Source organism: Rhea americana, unplaced genomic scaffold, assembly GCF_003343005.1.
Source record: "Rhea americana isolate MKP2758 unplaced genomic scaffold, rheAme1 scaffold_10, whole genome shotgun sequence".
In the NCBI taxonomy this organism is placed as follows: Eukaryota; Metazoa; Chordata; class Aves; order Rheiformes; family Rheidae; genus Rhea; species Rhea americana.
This window is the reverse complement of record NW_028185039.1, coordinates 4,907,167-4,929,557: the sequence shown is the minus strand read 5'-3', so window position 1 is coordinate 4,929,557 and position 22,391 is coordinate 4,907,167. Positions and strand designations below refer to the sequence as shown.

Sequence of the window (22,391 nt, the reverse complement as noted above, 5' to 3'; positions counted from 1 at the left end):
AAGGAAAGCTCCTTGGCATTCAAAGGTGACAAATTGGTGATGAAGGCATGGACGTTTGAGATTCATCAAGTCTAACTTTGGCTTTGTCTAGATGGTAACTAACTTTGGTAGTCATCTGGTCAGAGCTGTGTAGGCTGTACCTGTAGTAAGAGAGGGACATCTCTCAAGAGTGATTCATTTCATTTCAACTGCATTACCCTTGGGTACCTACTGCTGCATGATACTGTCCAGCCATCAAACATACCGTTGATGGGACTCTTCCAACCGCTAAGAGTTTCATTGTCTAGTCCACTGGGTCTTGCCGACAAGTGGAAGCATTGGATTTTRTAGTTTGGAAACTGATTATGAAATGGAGTGAGGCTATGGCATTAATTTTGTAAGTGAAAAGCCATCGAATAGTAAGCTGGTTTGGATACCACTGAATTGTGAGGATGGATGTTTTTACCTAAGATAAATATGTAAGGCCATGGCGTTATAGACATTTCTCTTGGAAGCAAAGCTGACCTAAATGGTTCCCTGCCCTCTCCCAGCCTGCTTGTAGCCAACCTAATACTGCCCTGTCTGTTTGCTTGGCTGCTTGGCTGTTATGATCAGGGACATCTACTAAGTTAGAGGTAATTTTGCAAAAATATGTTTTGTGTAGTTATTGATCRTATTAGAACAATTCTTTGATCTAATTCACCTGAGAATCTCATAAGCCTTTGTACTGGCACAAACAAAGGATTAAATGAAGAGCTAGGGGCAAGGTTAAGAGAACAAATGAGCCAATAAGACACAGAGGTGGTGGCAGGAACTGCTTAAGTCAGCTTTGCCAACAAGAGAAATACACTGTGGAATTACAGCCTGAATGACTCATAGCTTCTKTTAGGACTTGTGCTCCTAAATGACACTTCAGTGTCCTTCTGGAGCTGTCACTATGTTAAAGTCCTATTTAATTTGATAAATACTTGATCTTAAATCCTCTAAAAAAATGAGAACTTTAAAATACTGAAGAAGCAACTTTTTCTAAACATGTTTTGAAGTTACAGATTTCTTAACAAATATTGCTTGTAAAGTAAACATTATTAGAGCAAAGTGAAAGATCTACAATATTAAATAGAAATGAGAAAACAGTTTACTATTATGTCCTTTTGAATATGAGATTTAAAAAGTATTTGATTCGGTGCTTTTTATTGAGTTACCGTTTTTATTTGTAATGCAGTTTTCAATTTTTGAATAAGATTTGTGAATATGTAAGAAACAATATGCTAAACACTGGTCAAACTTTGATAGGAAACTTCCTTACTTCTAAATGTTTAGATGGTACAATAAAGAAGCAGAAGTAAAAGGTGTTGCTACAAATATTTTAGGAATAAATTGTTTTGCTTTTTCAGGTGCATGCCTAAATTTTCAAAGCACTCTGAAAGGTTTGTTAAATAGGAATACACTCCCATTCTGTGTTAAATAGTTTTTTTTTTTTAATTAGTACGAAGCAATCTTCCTGTTTAAAAAAAAAGAAAACCAAAAACAGAGGGATAATTTTTTTCTTCTATCAGAGAGCCAGCTTTTTTTAATATAGTGCATACTTGAATATGACTTTTTTGGCTGTTCTCCAGTGCCTCCAGTTTTTCCTTTGAAGTTTTTTTTTTTTTTTTTTTTAAGAATAGTCAAAGCCAGTCTTATGAGGCTTACTTTTAGTAAAATATGTTTCTAAATGAGACCTTGTAGCCTGCTTTTACTCAGAAGGAGACCCAAATGCTGCATCTGCTTGCAGAATTTTAAATGCAAACAGCATCGCTTTAATTTCAAGCTGGCTGCTGTACATGGAGCCTGTAGAAATTCATCAAATTTGTTTCCACCTTTAGTATTTACAGTAAATGCTGAGACATCAGTAGATAAAAAGCCTCAGTATACTTATCTTGCTTTCCAGTGTGTTCAGTATACTCCCAGCAACACTGACAAATAYTATATCCTTTGGGAATCCTTGATTACTAAAGCAGATTTCAAAAGAAATAGAAATAGCCTCAATACTGACTGGCAATCTCCATTTCACTTCCAGGAGCGTGCAAAATATTTATATTGTCTTGAAAAACAGCTRTACCTTTAAGAGGAGAGAAAACTGTAATTTTCACAAGCAACTAACAAAAGTTTTAGAAACTTACTCAGATATTTACTGTCGTCCCTATTCCTACATTCAAGAAAATTCATTTATTCAAGTAAACTAAACATAATTAAAGCCTGAATGTTTTGTACCCATWTAAATATGCAGACGAGCAACACAGTTGCCTTTTGTCAGCATTTTCCAGTGGTTTTTCTGGTTGAATAGCAGTAGAGTAACCAAGCTGTTTATACTGAATCAGGGAGAAGGAAAGATTGATCTGTGTTATGCCTTGATCCCCCTTAAGTTTTGCTTTTTTAGCACAGTTAGGCTGCCTGGAGACTGAGCATCATGAGAGRGTACGAGTTCCCAACATTCTTGAACCCCTTAATTAAAGAAATATGAAGAAAACAATAAAAGAAAACTCCACTGCTCTGAAAAATATTGGCATCATAAAAGTTTACTGTCACATTACTTTAATAATATCCAGTTTTGTCCAAGTTCACCTTCAACCTTTACATTCAATGAAAGAGAATWGTATATAGATCTAGGATTGGAATAGGCACGTGTATTTTCCTCTGTTGAAGGTCAGTCTCTGTATGCATATTTTACAGGGGTTACAGGAACTGTTAAAAATAAATGTTCATTTGTAAGAATTGAATTGAGGAAAAAAGGCATTTCCTCATTTTTTGTATAAAGGTATCTCTTGATACTCACTTCAGATTTCCTGGTTTATCTGTCTGTGTGTACCAAAACAAATGTGCAGATACAGAGAAAATAAATTTATCATACCGTTAACGAAGWGGACAGATAACAGATATATATGCCTATAAATGATCACTAAATCTGAAGAAGTTGCTTTTGCCAAATACCTATGTAGGCATGCATTCATGGTGGGTTCCCCCCCACCCCCCTCAATAGTCTAATTAGGCAAAGTCCGCTGGTCTCAGCTGCCTTTACAGTTGATTTCATTGTCAGTTCTCAGATGGCCAATAGGGGTAATTTTGCATGGGTGGCTGATTTCTTTCTTCCCATAACGTGCCCAGTTTCTACAGACTTTGCTTTCTGCACCCTGCTATATTTCAGTAGGCTGTCTGTAAACCGGTCTTGTTTAGTGTACATTTGCTTTATGTTTTTTCTTTTTTTTAATTAATGATTTGATCTTTAWTTTTTTTTGATATGATGAGTAGCACATTTGATTGTAATAACAGAAAAGTCAAACAAGTAGGTCTATATGGATTTTTTTCTCAAAGAGCCCAAGTAAAGAATTGCCATTCTAGTAGTGAGGTAGCATTCAAGCTAGTGAAAGAGAAATTTTTGACTTAAAAAAAAAACCAACAACTGTATGTTGTAAAATTGCATTGTCAGGACTTCTGTCACAAAGCTTATGTATAAAATACTTATACTGCACAATGATATTTTATGAGATTGTGGTTTTGTGGCTACACATCCTCATGCAGTTTTGAAACTTACCATAATTTATAGAAAAATTGTCACACTGACAGTGAGAAAACAATAGTAGTATCTAGCCTACACTAGCGTCTCTATTTTACATTTTAGATGTTCATCACTGTATGTCAGCAAAAACAAAACAAAATGAATCAAGAGTGAAATTTGCATCTCAACTCTTTTTTAATTACAATTCTGATTGAGACAGAAATGAAACAGCTGATTAAAAGTGAAATATTTTCTTTATTCACAAACTATAGCCTTTATATTTGAGGAGATTCAAAATTGTGGACCAGAAAAGTTTTGAAAGATGCAAGGAATGGAGAGGGAAAAGGGATTGCAGTGTTCTCATTTATTCTTTATTCAGCTATTGACAGTATCAAGGAACTTTTACTTGGAGAAAGTGGTAGAGAAGAAAAGATCTTAGACAGTATATCTTCTGGGTGCCAAGTTCAATCTGCATAATGTTATATAATTAATAAGTATCTCACATAATCAGGATCTGTACAAGCTTGATTGCTCAGAAAGCAAGAAACATGTTTCCTGGAAATAAACTTTCCTCTGACTGGTGCTTGCTTTTTCACAAGAAAAATACAAGAAAATACAGATTTCTGAAAAAATGTTCTATTGATGCTATTTTGCAGGTGCAACTGAAGTTACACAATATATCCCACAAATATATATCAAAATACATATCAAAATCTTTAATATGTGGGGTTTTAATATTGTATCTAATCAAAGACTAAATAAGCAGAGTATAGTTACTCTACATTTTACTGTCAGTTTTAATCTTTTTTTGAGTGATACAGCTGTCTTCTGCCACAAATGACATTCCTTTTTCTCCTACTTCATTGTTGATGAGTGATTGCCTCTGCTCAGCTTTCTATTTTTATTTGACCCAAAGCCAATTGCRTATATTCCTTTAGACAAAAATGGACCTGGCATGACTTTTGTACTTTAAAGTCGCCCTGCTGAAATGATTGATATTTCCCAGTGATGCCATACTGAAAATTAAGTCCGTTTGTCTTTCTCAATTTTATATTGCTTTCTCAAATTTAGTGTTAGCTTATAAACTAGACAACATTATTATTTAAAAATGAAAGCAAAGAAATGACAGAGCTGGCTTTGCAAACTAGAAGAAATCTCAATTTGTTCTTTAAGAGATTGATACTCATTTTCAGAGAAAGTTCTGTATCTTTAGTATAACTGCTGTAAAATATATAGGTCTCTTTCTCTGAATTTTCCATTTAAATTTCTGGTTTTCAGAAAGATCAAAAATAGAATAGAGGATGTGGGTCTGTCACCAAAACCAGCACAGTCCATGTCTTTAAGTCAGATTATAAAAAGCAGCTTGCTTGGGAAGCCTTGCTTGTCCAGCAGTTATGATTTCCCTTGAGCAGTAGAAATGCTAATTAATGTTCACAGAGCTGTAACTATTTAGCTTAATGGAGAGGCCTCTTTTTATTATTGCCTTATTTCTATTCTTSTGAACAGACTGAGGGTTTTTTTTCACATAAAATAAATGTAAACCAAAACYGCACCAAAGCTGACATGAAGATGAGACCAATTTAGCTGAGTATACCAACTCAAATGATGTAGTCAGTATAGTATGAAATAGCAGCTAAGGTTGTGCTTTAAGTCGATATGCTCCTTCAGTGAAGAAAAGCCCTAAGAGAAAGGGCTCAGAGAGTGTAGGAAGCTTACTAGGGCGGAGACATATAAACGATATTAAGCAAAAGGAAAATGTAAGCTGTTAAGCCTTCTAGCCTGAGCTGCAGTATACTGTAAAATATATTTCCAGATGAAATGACAAAAATAATATTTTAGCCAATAAATGTAAGACTGGGTAAACACCTCGTGTTTTTACAGACTTTACAGTATATGTGTCTTTATAGGATAAATAGTATAAAGAATGTTTCTGCAGAGGCTGCATGTGTCTAGTTTTGATAAAATAGTCACTGTTTAAGATTAATGTGGGCAAAAAATTATTTGATAGGTAAATCCAAATCATTGCTGCATCCAGATTCATAATGCTATGGTCTTCGAGGTCAAACCAGTGTTCAATCTGTGCCCCATGCAGGGAGAGTGGCTTTTAGGCAGGCCAGAGTATGCCATGTCTGTTGTTTGCAGATGGTGTTTTCTTGAGTTGTAACATTCTTTCCCTATAGCTTTAAATATCATTTCACTTATTATATAAATATATAAATTATTCTTGTCTTCTCCTTTCAAACAATGCACTCTGATCACTATATGTGAAAAAAAACAACATTCACAAAAAGTGGCTTTTGCAAAACAAGATTTAATATAGTGATTTGAGCTTTTGTTAGTGATGCTAAAACATAATTTTAGTTTAAACTGTTTCCCATTAAAACTGGTAGCAACAGAATCACAAATGATTTCAAATTACAGTATATTTTGTCTGAAAATTAAATGTTGACTATACATATACACATTGCTTGGTGATTAAAAAAAGTAATATGATTATCAAAAGTAAGATTTCAGCATTCTGAGATCTTGCATAGACATTTCTAAGCGTGGATACATGTTCAYGTGGATGTGATAATGTTTTCAATGCATTTCTCTTTTAGGTGAAATTGTAATGTAAATAAACATAATGAAATTATCCATTTAATAAATAATTTATAAATCTTTATATTATAAATCTGTTCATTGTTGCATGAACTAAAGCCTTCTCTTGTTTTACAAATGGCAACTCTTTACCTCCTCACAAAAACACCTACCATAATGGTAGGAATTTGAAACTCAGGTAGAAAAATAAGGAAGATTATTGCCACTGATAAGTCATTACTGACCCTGGCAAGTCATAAATCATATTATTGTTTTAAGGAAGAAATGTTTGTAGTGTACTGTAATAAAGGACAYATTTTTAAGGGAGCTGTTCATTGCACATTTTATCTTGGAGCAATAAGAAATMATATCTTTCAAGCTCCCAAACAACATTTCCAACACTTCTCTTTTTTGTAAGGTAGGTTGTTAGGGAAGAAAGTATTTTACTCTGAAAGGTTGTCTGTTTACAAAACTTTTTTTTTTTTTTTTTTAAGTCCTAGGCCACCAATTCCTCTGTCTCTCCTTCTATCTGAAGAAGAAGCAAGCAAAGTAATTCAGTCATTCTGGAGAGGTTATCGGGTAAGAGTAATCTATAATTATTTTGCTTGATGTTGAATCTGTAGGACTGTGAAGGCCCTAGGGAAAATTCTTCCATAAATTTTAAGTAGAAGGTACTATAAATAACTTGAGACCCCCCACGGTTCATTGGCTTTAGATGTTTCTCTGCATAAGATGCCTAGCGACTATGATTTTTTCACAGGCATTTATGCTGATGTAATCTCCTTGTTTTCCTCAGCAACAGAAAACTTGCAGAAAATTGATTTTCAGAAGTATACTTAACACTGAAAAGCTCTTATTTTTTGTGTTGATCCTTGGTTACTTACTAAAGAATGAACTGTTTTTTGTTTCATGCGGGATATGTGTGGGGGTGTGGAGACACAAAAGGAGGATTGGTGAGGTCAGTTAGAAATAGAAGCATAGAGAAACAAGGGAGAAAAAAATGAGACAAAGAATGAGACCGGAGATGTACTAAAGGAACGAAGGCTGTTATTCACAGAAAAGGAAAACAAAATGGCCAGATACTACAAGCCATACTAGATGCAAAATCAGTGGAATCTCCCATTTAATGCAGAAGGGTAAAGCACATAAAGTAATATGAAGAAAATTGTCTGATACTATTATTTTGGAGAGTGATAGCGGTGCTAAGTTTAAGGTAAGAAATACGTGATTTTGACCATACAGAACAGATTCTAACAAGCTTTTCTTTAAGAGGCTGTAACACCTTCATACTTGGGAAAGAAAAGTACTTGAAATTTGAGTGGCCTTGTTGACAAAGAAATTGGCTTTTACGAACACACCCCAAATTTGGCTGTGGCAAATCCAGCTATTGAAAAATTGTACTTCTCATGTGATTTGCAGAGACTTCTTAATATTTAGCAAACATTCTCTGAAGAGTCTGCCTTTTCAAACATGTTTCAGCCTGCAGCTGAGAGCTTGAGCAGACCTTTCCTTGTAATTTTGATTATAAAATTCCACAAGGACCAGATCTGATTATCTGAATGCAGGGTAGGGAGCCAGTGTCTGAGTTACTCTCAGTGACATCCCTGCTGGGTCCAAGACGTTGCCTGATTTGAATGCAGATGAAATGAGTACCGAAACAACTATGGGTGACAGGAAAGAGTTGACTGGGGCAAAAAAAGCATTAGAAAGAGAAACAGTGTTAGTAAGGAAGGAAGGATGGGGAAGGAAACAGAAGCAGGAGTCAGTATGATTGTATAATCTTAATTCTGTTCCTTTCTGTGTACATTCTCATCTTTTTTTCCATGGATTCTGTACCGTTTTTCTTGGTTCAGTAACACATGAAATGTCAAAACTTCCCTTGCCTTTGACAGCTGCATTCTAAAACCAAGTCTCTTGATATGCCTACKTTAGATGCTCTTACAGCAGCTGTAATTTTCCATGAATAACAGTAATGTTGATATATAGATCTGTGGATATCTATCCTCTTTCACATATTATACTATAGCCCAGGTGAAGTACACCAAATAAGCAGGGAAGAGAGAAGACTGCAAGGGGCTTTTGAATCTGCATATTCTAGTCTTCTTTATGTAGCTTTGCCAACAACTGTAAGTTTCTCTCATGTTAATTAAAACATTAATTTTGATATTGGCAAGTACAGAAATTCATCTATAGCATTTGAGAGGGCACTTCACATATGATTCCAGTCTACATCCACCTTTCCACCTGGAGGTTATGTCATGTTCTAATATACWATAGTTTGAAACAAATACTGACATTGCTGTATTTAAAATTAAATGTAACACAGTAGACAGGTATATAGAAATGGTACTACACATAATTTTATCTGTTTGCAATTAAAATCCTTATCTAATGTTGTAAATAGCCTCCAGTTACAGCAATGTTTCATTGTAATGGATTGTGAAACATCTCTGTCTGTAAGTACCAGGTGTTCTCTAAATAACAATCAGTATAGAACATTTTTGTTAATTTTTTTTTTTACTATTTTTAACAAGCATGATTTTAGGAGAGTGGCTATTATAATCTGCCATGCTGACAAAGATGTTAAAATACTCTGAAATGATCTCATTGACTGATAGACTTTTGTGACACTTTGTGTTTGTTCGTTTTCTTTGATATTTCTTTTTTAAACAGAGATGGCATCWACAGTAACATTAATTAGCATTGACAATATCACTGCAGGCATCCTTACAGTTGAGTATTACAAAGGCAACCATTATCCAATAACAGTTATGTTAGCAGAACACTGCAAGGTTGCTCAGATACCTTGTGCTTCTAGCAAAGGTTCTGAAGGTCACTGTCCTTCCTTGCTGTGTTAACGTTAAGATTCTTACCATAGTATTTGTCATTCTAAACCAGCTCCCAAAAATRCGGGAAAAACTGTAACTATAAAATTAGAAGATGCTGAAAATTAATTCCAACTATAATATTAGTTGTTACATGTTTTAGTTTATTAGAGCTGGAAGAACTTGACTTTTTAAAAATTTAAACTGAAATCAGAACATAAAATAATTAGTTACCGTTTACTATGTAGGATAACATACTATGTTTGTGCTTGTAAATTAAGAGAACACTAAGCTTAAATGGGAATTCTTCACATTAATGATAAAGTATATTCTGAAAAATTGCTAATCAAAGAATTTAGGTGATTTGCTCTTAAATAACTCTGCCAACTAAAACTAATTTTTTTGTGCTCATAACTGATTATTCATATATAATGCCTTTCTGCATTCTAAGGATATTTGTGTGTCAGTGATTTTAAACCCTCTTCTGAAGGTTTTCAGTAAATCTTATTTTATAATTTCACTATTACTGAAATTAAAATTTACAGCCTGTCATAATGGTGAGTAGATGACAGAAGACACAAGCACACACACATACTTTATATTGCAGTTTGGTAAAGGAACATTGTACTGCATTACTGTTGTTCTCAAGGTATACTTTAAAGGACATAAAATCACATTTCACAAGTACTTATTTGAAAGATAGATGGAGAACAGCAAGTTATTTTTCTCAGACACATCTTTCACGGACTCAGACCATTTGGGGAACATTTTGTTAACCAAACTTATAGATACAGGCAGTAGATTTTATCTAATTATATAATTGACTGAGCATTGCATGTTCTCATGATACTTCACTCATCTCTGCCATGTTTAGCTGTCTGAGTGTGCCAATATCAAAAACACATGGGATCAGAAAAAATGATTCAGCCGGAAAAGATTTTTTTCAGTATGAAAAAAAAAAAAAAAGCCCTCCACCAAAAACATAACACATCCCCGCAAAGCTATAAGAACAGCTTATCAAGCACTTTATGATACTAAAATATGAGCAAAGCAGTACATTCATCTTTATCTGAAGCAGATTTTGGAAAAATACTATTTATGGTGGTAGTAATTAATGGCTGCTCTCAATCAAGTCTTTGATGCCATCTGACATACAAAAACATTGATATGTACTCTAATAATTATGCCAAATTAAATGAAGAATTAGATTCCATAATAGACAACAGTGGAATCTACAAGTGCAGTGGGACRCACAGTGAAACTCAAAGTACAAATAATCCAATTACTTTCATATCAGTTTTCTGTTTTTAAAAAAGAAAAAAAAAMCAAACTGATTCGTTTGCAGAAGTTTAGAACAAGAAGAAAGCCATCAAGAAGCGTGCATTAATTTTGTGGCAATATTGAGCTTGCTTTACAAATATATAGGATTGCTCCAAAGAAATCTTAATTCAAATAATCAATTTCTCCTCCCTGACAGAAACAGTCTTTCAGTTGCAGGACTAAATATCAGAATGTTAGACAACTGGCTGAACTCAATATCAGAATACTGGATAACCAGCGTAGTTCAAAGGAGTAATAGTAATGGCATTTGTTTTTATGTATATGTGGGACACAGATATARAAACAGTCTTGCTTAGTGCCCTGAGGAGGTCAGAAAGGACGATGTCATCTTCAGAGGTCTTTTCAAGTTGCAAGGAAGAACAGCCAGAGTAAGACTTTAGACAGCTCTTTCACCAGAAATCTTTCTCTTAATGCTTCACATTCATCTTTTATTGAAATTCTATTCATCTATCAGGTGCCAAAATAATATTCCAGTGTCTAGTGAACACCCTTGATTGCCAGTATTAATTTCCCAGGCCCTTTTCCAATAGAAGCAGAGATATTCCTTCGCTCCTCTACTTCAGAACCTGTGTTCAGTGCTGTTTATTTTATGGCGGCTTTTTAATCTTTACAGTTTGCCTAACTATTCTAGACTGAAGGGATTTTTAATTAATAGAATTTCCTCTAATGTCTTTGGCCAAAACAGGTTAGTGTTATCCTCCTGCTGTTGTGCAACATGTTCTTACTTAGCATTGAAGGCATTTTATTGTGACCAAGTAAATCTTGTAATATTATGAGCTTGGTTTGGACAGCATTATGTAAATAGTCGGTATAAATATTGATTGAACAAAAGTTTAAACAGAATTGAAGCTGGTTTATCTTTATACTTGACAAAATGTTTTTATGCTGTTGCTCTCATATTCCTTTCCAACACGGTACTGGCTACTAGTAAAAGGCTCAAATCCCAGATGCTCAAATGAATATTGGTTCTTTACATTAAGGGTAAATTCAATTCAAGTGATTGGTTTTTTTTTAAGGGAAACATTATGCTTTCTCACACTTGAAAGTTATACGCCTTCAGTGTTTCATGCATTGCTAGTCTGCAGGAGAAACACACGTAAATGTTGGGATAAGGTTTTCAACTCTTTGATTATTTATCTGGAGATTTGGCTACTGAATCATTGCCTTCTAATCATGGTAGAATTGCAATCTGATTATAAAATGGAGACTAATTTCTGATACATTTTAAAACTAGGCTGAACTATAGTCTATTAAGTGTATTTAGAACCTGTTGATATTATTCTGTTAAGGTGTCACGTCTGTGTTACTTTTCTTTCACTCTTCAAAAAGATCACTTTGTTCTGAGAACTCATTCTCTGCTTGAATTTAATGTTGGACCTTGGAATATTTCAGTCTCTCTGACTAGGCCTTAACATATCTCAGAGCCCTTTATTTTGTTGCATATTTTGCTATGCTTTCACCATCATATTTAGCTATGGTGACCATACAGAATCTGCTATTTYTGCATTTTATCTTTAAGCTATTAGTGTCATCTTCTTCATTTTCAGTATATAGAAATCAGTGTGGTCCTGTCACAAGCCAGAAGACAGTTTTTGCATAGCTGCGGTTATAAGTGGACACTTCWTTTTTTTCCAATAGTTTAGTGTTTAGAAATAGAGGCAGGTATTTCTGTATCATTCTGTCTCTTTTCTGGTATTGTCATTTTTATGTCCCCTAAGCATTCCCTTTATTATTTYCTAAACCACCTGATTCCATGTAATATGGAATTATAGATTCTATAAAAGTATACATGATGGTATAAAATAGATAAAATGTCTTATACAAGCCTAAAGAAACTATCTAGTATTTGGGATTATATAGTATGTTTGGGAATAAAATTTGATGGATTTATTAGAAACTGGTTTGATTAAAATTTCTTATTAACCTTGTAAGAATTTAATACATCTTTTATGGAAGGTATTATGAACTTGTTCATCAGAACAAGTATATGGGATATTGCAGGAGGCCTAGGAGGTCAGGTCACTGAGTAACAGTGTTCCCTGTTTGTACTGATTATAAAACCTTGTATTGTATTTCTGCTCTGTTGCTGTGCTGTCTGAAACATAGCAAGTTTTCTTGCTAACAACACTATTCTAGAAAGAATACTTTTGCTAAATAATTTATATTGCTTTCTTTAAGATTTTTTTTTCTAACTAATGAGAAAATTAAGTCCTGCTCTCTTGCTCTCTATATATCTCAGGAAAGCAGGAGAAAACTAGAAGGTAGTAGAATAGAGTTCAAATAACCTAGCAAACTCATTACCATATCATATAAGACTAAAATAAACATAAGGAATTTTCTAAGTTGACTGCCTGAAAACAAAAATGTATCCAGGAAAAGAAAACAAGCTTATTTCTACTTCTTTCTRCCACTTGTTATTCAATTTTAGTCTGAATATAAGGACGTTACTTCCTAAAACATAAGGATATTTTATATATATATAATATTCTGGAAAAAACAGAAACTACATTTTTAATAACTTGAATGTAAATTTAAATGCATCTCTTAAGAATGATCCCTTATCATGTCTAATCTAATAAATAACATATCTCCCTTCCCCTTATTGTCAGAGGGATTGTATCTATTCTGCATTTTTCATGGAGCACTGATGGTAGTAATTGTGTGAATACCAAGGCRGACAACTGACAACATACTTAAACTTGCTCAGTGCAGGCCTTGATTAAAAAGCAGTTAAGTAGCAGAGCAGTAAAAGCTGCTGATGCAAAACTAACCCTTACTTATATAAGTACAATCTACACCAGCACTAAAGCAATAATCGAAGAACACAGCTTAAATCTTAAATGAAGATAAGGCCTGTGCCTATTGTCATTGTGTTATATGGAAGCAGAATTAGGTCCTTTGTATGGATGATGGACTGACAAAGAATAGATATCATGTAGTGCATTCCAAATACTTTAAATAACGGATTAATGACTCTGTGAAATTTGTATGGCTAAGATTGTCAGTAAGCCTATTTGCAGCTGGTAGCAGGTGTGAATCGGTTTGCTGGAATAAATTTCCTGCTGTATGACCTTTCATGCGTCTCTTGTGCTCTATTATAGTTGGTCAATGGGTTGCTTTTATAGCGTTGTGGTTTTCTAAAGGCACTAATACTCTTCAATATAATACTTAAAATTTTAATTAACTCAAAGAATAAGCATCTCACTCCAGTAACATTCTCAGGAGTTCTTGCTAATCAAAATGATCCCATAATTGGCATATTTTTGTTTTCAGTAGGGTTTGTCAATTATGCAGGTTTTATTTCTAGGTCAGTTGAAAACTGTAAACCTCTGGGATTGTGCTTTTACAAAAATCTGGCCCTGCAAAAATGATGGATGTCATGTATTTGCACGATCACAGCCCTGCAAAAAGGTTTTCTTACCTTCCTGAGACCCATTCCATGTACATATGTGATTTTAGCTATGTTTTCTATTTTTCCTTTCTCAGGTCCGCCGTGATCCAGAAGTACGAGAGCTACGTCAGTGGCAAAAGCAGTTGAGAGAGGACAAAAATGTTATTCAGAGTTTGAAAGAATTCTGGATTAAGCAGGAAGCCAAAGGTAAGTTAACTGAATTGGATGTTTTCAGGATTTTTTTTTTTACATTAAGTATTTAATTTTTATGCTGCAACTTGTGTACACAGTAGAACACTAATCAGAAGTGAAAACAGAGGGCAATGTCTGACTGAAGTGCTTGGCTATTTCTTTACAGTCACTATTTATTCTAGGCTAGTTGCTTGAGTAGCTAAAAACGAATGAAAAATACAGTACAAGGCCAGAGCTCAATAATTGCATGGGACTATGATAATGTTGTGGCACAGTATTTCCTASGGCAGGATCAGACATCTATGAATTATAAGCATTTAAATACTCATTTTTATCAGGCAGGTTTAGCACAGTTTTTCTGAACTGTGGTTTCTATCTGGTATATGTTATACTGGTATTTCCCTGTAGTTATTTRTAGCAAAAATTGACCCATACAGTTCTAAAAAAAAGAAAACAAACCCAAGCAACCCTATATAATTACCAAGGGAAAACAAGCCATATTGCTTTAACAATTATCAGTGTAACAAGTTTGCTTTTGCTGACAAGACCTCATCGATAGGGTCAAAGTTGTTCTTATTCAAGCACAGCCGTATAATTCTGATTGTTCTCCCAGTCTCTGTTTTCTAAAGCAGAATGTTTCACTTTAAAATAATTTCTAGCTCCCCAGCTAGTCCACGTTTTACCAGCCTCTGTGGGCCAATCTCGGTGTAGGGACGTGAATTACGTGTCATTGGTGAAGGTCAGAAGAGGTTGCTATCTRTATTGTTTGCGAGCTGAAAAAAGAGAAAATGCAGTTTCACTCGTCCCCATAGTGTGGTGCTTCGTTCTAATGGCACTCTCACAGACATGTTCTCAGATGTCCGTTCACTTAAGCTGGTCTTTCACTTTCTCCAAAACTACGAAGAGCATTCAGGGTGCAATTTCATACAGTTAATTGATCAAACTGTGAGCTATCAAAAAGGTCAGTCCAACTCAGTATCTCTTATATCAATTTTAGTTATTGTTTAACTACACCCTGGGTTTGGATCAGTGAGGGTTTTTTGCTTTGGGGCAGGTTAATTTTCTACAACTATGTGGCACMTGATCCCTAATCTTACACACAAGAGAAAGTGGGACTAGGGAGAAAGGATCATTTCTTTCAGCAGCCCACGGCTTGGTTGAATTGAGCAGAATATGAGATGGCATTCTTGTAGTTGGTTACTCTATTGAGGTGTGCCAGTCGCCAGTTGATTGGCAGGAGCTAGTAGCCAGCAGTAAGACATTTTAGAGCACTTCAACTCAGTACACAAAAGCACATCTSTCAATGTACTCATTCTGAGGTTTTGATGGGACTTCATTGGGGAAAAAAAGACCTATGTTTGAATTCTGAAGGGTGAGGGAGTTTAGAATCAGGCTTCTGTGAAGGATTTTAAAAATACTGCGTTCTGGTTGATCAGATGCCTACTATCCAGAAAGATCTCTGACTCCAGATTTAAAATGACTGAAAATTACTGATGTGCCATCTGGAATTAGGCACCTTCTTCCTAACAGGAGGCCTCTCTCCTCATTGTTGCTTAATGACCTAGGAGCTTTCTACTCAGCATTGARTATTTGTGGGTGACTGTATGGAGCTGTCAGTCTTTCCTGCCTTTATAGACCATCTCACAATTTCATTGTTTCAGTTTCCTGAGCCGGACGCCCAATTTCTAAACCTTCAAAGTCTAAGTGGAGACATGGACTATGTCCTTTTGGACTTCCCCTCAAATGTTGTTTCATTATGCAAGTTGTATGCAACTTAATGGTTCTTCATAATTAAGTGGAGTTATTGTACTCATGCACAAATGTGAAGCAGTGTCTTCTGAAATTAAGAGTTTGCCATTCTTACAGTATGCTTTAATTTAGAAGCTACAGTAAGAATGTCCAGRCATAAATAGTACTTATTAACATCACTACTGTAGCAATCAAAGCTTGTTGTAAATGATTAGATCCTTCCTATTCTTCAATAATTTTACTCAYAAATATTCTGCAGCTATTGTTAATTTCAGAACTGCTTTTTAATAGATGATACAACAAAACTTTTTCTATGAAGCATTTTAATCATGAAATAGTCCACGCTCTGTAAATGCCAAAGGAATTAACAGCAGTCGGATCATTAAGCTAATGCACTGCAATTATTTTTTCACTTTTTACTCTGCATCCATTCCATTTATCATCAGTCACCAAGTAGATCAGGCTAAAAGGATGACATGAAAGTTCTGTGCATTTTCCCTTTGTGTTTGCAATCTTCTGAAGAAATCTTTACCTAAAGGTAAAAGAAGTTTCTCCTTTCACACACGTGAAAGGACAGATCTGTTGCTAATAATGATTATTGTAATAACTGGAGTTACAAAATAGCCCCTTTTCAGTTTTTCAAATTTTCACTTTTTTCCCTTCATACAATATAAAGGTAATAGGCGCTTGGAGTTAATGATAACATTTTAAACACACACTAGATTCTTGTACTTGTGTGGACTCCCAGCAACTCCAGATGGRCTGCTTTTTTATAATGCTAGCAAACATAAAGCTATAAATGCTTATATTCTCCATCTTTTCAAGCTTCCCAATACAAATCTTTGTTTTCCTAAACTTCTTTTCARTTATTTCCTATTTGTACTTGCCTATCTGTTGGATAGCATTAGCATTTGAAAAGATAYAGTCAAGGTAATCTTGTAATTTTAACTGTAAGTTCACTGTCAAGCACTTGTAACAGCAACTAATTCTGCAGTCAGAATTAGATAAGTAGATTTTTGCACTGGATATTTCCTRATGAACTCAGGGTTCTGAACATATATTATAAATCTTTCCACTAAATATCTTAATCAGTAATATTATTATAACACAATTTCTTCCRTATTGAGTGAAGTGAAATAACATTTAAACCCATACTTGTACAACAGCTGTGCAGCAGACTCCAGGCAGTACAGGGAGTGAACATTTTAAGTTGTTGTGTTGTATTTATGAAGTAATCTACATTTTTTCAGATAATATAAAGTGAACCAATGGCAACTCTCGTCCTCTAGGATAGGTACACTGTTACATTTCTGAAGCCTTCTCTGTGTGCCTTCTGCTTTAATCATCTGTAATGCTCACCTGCTTGCTGCATTCACAGGATGGTACCACAAGGTGATTTAACTTCGGCAGTTGCGAGAGTCACTGCCTCCAGCATGCTCTCCAGTGGCCTGTACATCAGCAACTCCTTCTGGTTTACCTATACGAAGCAAAGCTCTTGCACAGGGGGAAGTCTGTCTCCAGTTTTGCTACTTACCTTGTGATGTGAGGTAGTGACAGCAGCAGCAGCTACTGGTTAGTTCTGTGGTCTGCATGTTTGAAAGTGCAAGGAGAAGCATTTTCCTTTTGGGATACTTTTCCTGTCCAAACAGCCATTCTTCATGTCCTCCGGAGAGAACGCATGAGCTGAATTGAAGCTTTTKCAGGCTAGCTCTAGCTGTGTCATTCTATTTAATAGAACATATCYAATGAAATCTGCTTTTGATGTAATATTTGAAGAGTTTTGGCAAGCGTTTCTTCTCGGTGTTAAAAATTCTTATCAGAAGAATGACTGGCTTGTGTTGATACGGGTACTTATACCAATTTGAATAGGAATAGAAAACTTTGAGTAGATATTTAGATACCGTGGGGGGAAGGCTCATAGTTAACAAAGACAATAATGAGTGACAACTTCCATAGCAATTCAACATGCCTGTGCAAACAGCTGGACYACAGTAACAGTTGATCCTGCAGGTTGTGTTTCAGCTGTGAATGCGTAAGTGTGAATTCAGTTTGTGGAAGTCTGACAGTAGAATTTTTTTGGAAAGATGAAAATCATTAAGACAGTCAAGTATCAACTGAGAGTATATGCATACAAATAAGTCAGCAAAAAAAAAGGTCAAAGATGTCATAGAATAGAGTAATTTTCCAAAGATTGTTTTTAAAGCCTTCTTTTATATATCATGGACTCTTCACTGCCTTGTTTTTACAGAATTATGTAATGCAGGGTGTTGTGAGCTGGCATACTTTTTATGTCTGCACTGTACTATATACAGGACTTTTTAACCACTGCTTCACTTCTCTATGAAAGGTTCAGAACAAGAAGAATTTTCTTCAAAGCAGTATACATTTTGTTGCAAATACTGAAATTGGAAGACTGTCATGATTGTTTTCTGTGATAGTGATTTGTTAGAAGGGTTGCAAAATTAGATTCTCCAAACATTAATTCATATTTAAATTGCAGTTTTAATCCACAAAAAGTCATGTTTTATTTATTTACGCATGCAGTTGCCTCAGGGATATAGTGTAGCTGAACAGAATCATTCTGAAAGCCAAATCAGATATCACAATGGGGGAAAACTCTATTTTTATGTACATAAATATGGGCAGGAAGGAGTTGTGTGCAGCAAGTGAAGTAGAATTCTTGGTGTTAGTAGTTTAGAGTTCTTAGTAAAGGTATGTAAAACAATGAAAAGTAATATCCATTATCAATAAATTATCTTCCAGCAGACCTAACTCATATGTGAAGAAAGTTTTGGCAGAATGACCAATGTTTTCTTCAAGTCTCTGTGGGATTTCATAGCATATTTATTACAGTTTAATGAGAGTTTACTTTTAAACTTTTTTGTGGGTGTATTTTTTTAAAGAAGACATAAGCAAACCTTTTTCAAAGATCTGAAAACAGTAGATTCAAATTTACTATGATAARATTAATATAAGTGAATAAAATAAAAGCCAAATTCTTCCCTTTGTAGTACTTCTCTAATTCTGTCTCTGTTAATTGTTCAGAATTGCTTTACTGAAGGTGATAATAGAAGCTGACCCAGCAGGCTTGTTGCTGCATTTTAAATGATTCCAGTTTGGTGTTTGTGTTTTGGACTCACTGTTTTCCATTTGTTAGCATTTATATCGTCTCATCAAAGCATAGAATCTAAAAAGATTTTCAAAACATGTTTCATTCTCCAGGGTACTGGTAAGAGTAACACTTGCACTTATTTCTGGGAAATAAATTTTAAAATAGTCGTCTCACTATATATTTACAACATATTACTATGAAAAAGATTGTGTATCATATTAGACTGACTTTACATTTTTTTCTTCTAGAATTAGTTTTATATGAAAAAAAAAAAAAAAAAAAAAAAAGGAGAGGGGGAGAAGCTGAGGGAAGCTGATCTTGTAGGTACTATCTAACGTCATTCCCAATGCAGGAAAGTAGTGAGCCTAGTCAGTACTGAGGAGGCAGTGCTGCATGTTTCTCTTGGGTAATGCTATAGTTTCAGGGAAGATCACATCAATGCACATTACAGCTGTCCTTTTGGTTTATTCTAAAGTGTGGCATCTGGAAGGGGGACGACTGAGGCGTTTAGAATCTTTACGTTCCAAAAAAAGCTAGAACAGGGAAAGACCTCAGTGCTGGTGAATGAATTCTCTCCAGATGTTGTAGTAGTGGTATAGTTCAGCAAAATTGTTCTAGGAAAGGAACTGCTGAAATTGTGAGAGTTATTTTCAGCTTGAGTTTCCATGTACATTTAAGGAGAACTGCATATGAAGGCTGTGCTTGTGTAGGTGTGTGAGGTAGCTTTCTGCCCTGCTTATGTGGGCTATCATAGTTTACAGCCTTCACACATATGAAATCTTAGAGGTGAAATAACAAGTACGTTTTCAGAGGACAAGTTGAAACCATTTTGAAAATGTTGCTAGTAAGAATACATACAATGGCAAAAAATAGGGGGGAATGGAATGTGTCATTTGGCAGTTGAATTAGTTCAGGGAGCTCTTGTCACTGAAGAAACTGAATCATTCGTAGGCTGTATTTATATTGTTTTGGAGAATAATGTAGTGATAAGATTTCCTGTACGTTCTTTACCACTTGTTTCAAGAAGAAAAAAAGTTTCCTTTTAACCTCCTTCATAGAGCTTTCCTCTCATCGAATTAATTATTTTAGAACTATAGTGCACACAGCTGTTTCACCACTTCAAAGAAAGTTGTAAAATTGCCCCTTTTCATTTCTTATTAAACCAGTGCAAATTTATATTGCTTTTAGTATTTCAGCTTTCCATTTTATCAAATTGTTTCTATAATTACCTAATCAAGCCCTGTTAAGATAATTTAAGAGTATCCATACATAAAATAGCCTTGAGGCATAGACAGCTGGCTATTTGGAAACAGCTGTAATAGTTACTGTCCAGTGTTTTTCATTATCCATCTCAGCTGCAATGCCATAAGTAATTTTGTTAATGCTCCAGCTGTTCTTATTCCTGCTATTATTATTCTGCTGTTTATTACTGTTGTTAAACCCTGTTTCACTGTAAAGTCAACATGGTTAGTTTAAACTGTCTGCATCAGTGATTCAGCTTAACCTAGCTGACTTTGCACTGAAGTGGATTACGAGCGCTCATACAATAATGAATAGCACAGCACAACTACTTTTTAAGCTTGTCTGTCTACAAATTTGGTTTAACTGAATTATTGTGAAATCTCGCCTTTAATCAAACCATTGAGCTGTTTACAGCAAGCAGAACAAAGCATGTGTTGTTGCTAAAGACTCAAATGTCACAAGTAAAGAATTAGATTCACAATCAAAAGAAAAAAAACATTTTAATATAGATATAGCAATTTATTACAAAGCTAATTACATTAAGAATAACGATGAAGTAGTTCTTAAATTTGTATTTGTCTTTAAACCTGTTTATTAAGTGCTGTAAAGCGTGTTACATCTAACTGTAGGGGATGAATGGTGTGAGCTGCCAAATAGCTTTTAAAATATGCTGACTCAAGCAGTAATGTGATTCTATTGACACTACTAGAAAGATCAGCATACTTTCCATGAAAATATCAGCCAAAGACTGCTAGTGTGAGCTAATGGTCAGATTCTGCTTTGTTGTTGTTCTCGGTATAATGCAATGTAAGGCTTATGTCGCATCTATGTTTTAAACAAGTATTTATAATTTTATGAACCTATGTTTGTGTAATATTGACCTCTGTAATATCTAAAGAGGGTATTAAAAGGAAGTTATAAATATAAAGTTATTGTAATTAAGAAATTCAAAGTCATTCTTTTTTTGTTTTTCCATTTTCAGAAAATGTGTTAACATATATTCATTATTACTGAGACAAATACTGAAGTTTTAATTTTCGTTAGAACATAACTGGAACAAAATTCTTTGAGCTCTTCTGAGTAGGGATTAAGAGTATGATTTTTATGCGGCAGCAGATGGTTCAACAACTTGCTACTTAAAGAGGTGGTCCTGTGCTTCCTTGACCAGGGTTTCTGCCATCCTTGCTTTGCCTTGGCTCTAGCAATCTTGCCTTGCCCTGTCTTTGTGGTGAGTTGATTTGGCTGGCTGATCTGACAAAGAACTCTTTATTTTCGTTCTGGTATGCCTTGGGGAAGTTTTCTGCTGGATCAGCCTGCTGAACTGACTTATCCTCTAATGGCACAATCTTTAGATCCAATATAAGGGAAATTGTGCAACAGCAACAGAGGGAAGGAAAACTACCCATCTGCTCACTTCTATGGCAGCTCACTTCTAGATTAGCTAATTGTCCTGTGCCTGCTGCGTCATGTGAAACCCTATGCTACGTGGTGTATCTACTTGGTTTGGTAGGCCAGGATATCACGTAACCTTCATGTCAGCCTCTGATTGTCCACCCACTTCAAAACATATTTAAAAGCATATCTTTTTTGTTTTTTTGTATCTCTCTGTTTTTCTTTCCTTATATTGTCTATACTATTAATCAGTAGGATTGAAAAGTGTTCTGGGATATAGCATGTATGAAAACTTTGCATAAAAAATACTATAAAAAAGGAAGTGAGAAAATGAGTAGCATCTTGCAAGACTGTTGACCTCTTCTAATGCAGATGCCTGCTCAATTTCTTTTTGAGTTCAAAGAAAAAAAATGCATTTCTTCCAGCCATTACTTAAGATCATAAAGTCATAGCAGTTCTTGGCTAACATTTTGTGTGCTATACTGCTTATGATCTATATTTAGGGTCTGATAGTCCTTGCTATAAACGGTTTCTGTTTTCAGACTGAAAATGTAGAGAAGCATAAAACTGAAGACCTAGTGTAGTGGCTTACAGTCACCCCAAAATGACTCTACTGGTTTAGCACAGTTGATGGGATAAATAGGTTCCTTAATCTTTTACAAATGTTCCTAAAAATACTACCTTCTACAGAAAGTACTACTAAAAACAAACGAACAAAAAAACCCCCTTAACTCCAGAGGATATGAGAGAACAGCAGGGTGGACTTTTTTTTGAAGATGATTTCCTTAGTGGAGTTCACTGAAACTTCTTTAATATAAACTTAAAAATATGTTCTTCAATAGCTTACTTGTTACCTGGGATCATAGTTGGCAGAATGTGACATAGCAGGAAACATATAGCAACGACCTGCTCTTGGTCTCATGCAGCTGGTGACCTACAATGAGAACATCTGTCTTTTCAGAACTTCTCTTCTCAGCATGCATTTATCTAGGGCTGTCCATATTAATTTTGTCAATATCTGCAGCCTAAATACTCATTTTGAAATTGTAATTT

At 34.9% G+C, this 22,391-nt stretch overlaps 1 protein-coding gene across 1 annotated transcript in view; it reads left to right on the top strand.

Moving 5' to 3' along the window:
- IQCK (IQ motif containing K) overlaps positions 1–22,391 on the top strand; it is a 42,387-nt gene that overhangs the window by 10,804 nt on the left and 9,192 nt on the right. Inside the window, exons 7-8 of the mRNA XM_085302322.1 lie at positions 6,589–6,673; positions 13,747–13,858. Of these exons, the coding sequence (XP_085158448.1) occupies positions 6,589–6,673; positions 13,747–13,858 (197 nt within the window). The remainder of the gene's footprint in view (positions 1–6,588; positions 6,674–13,746; positions 13,859–22,391) is intronic.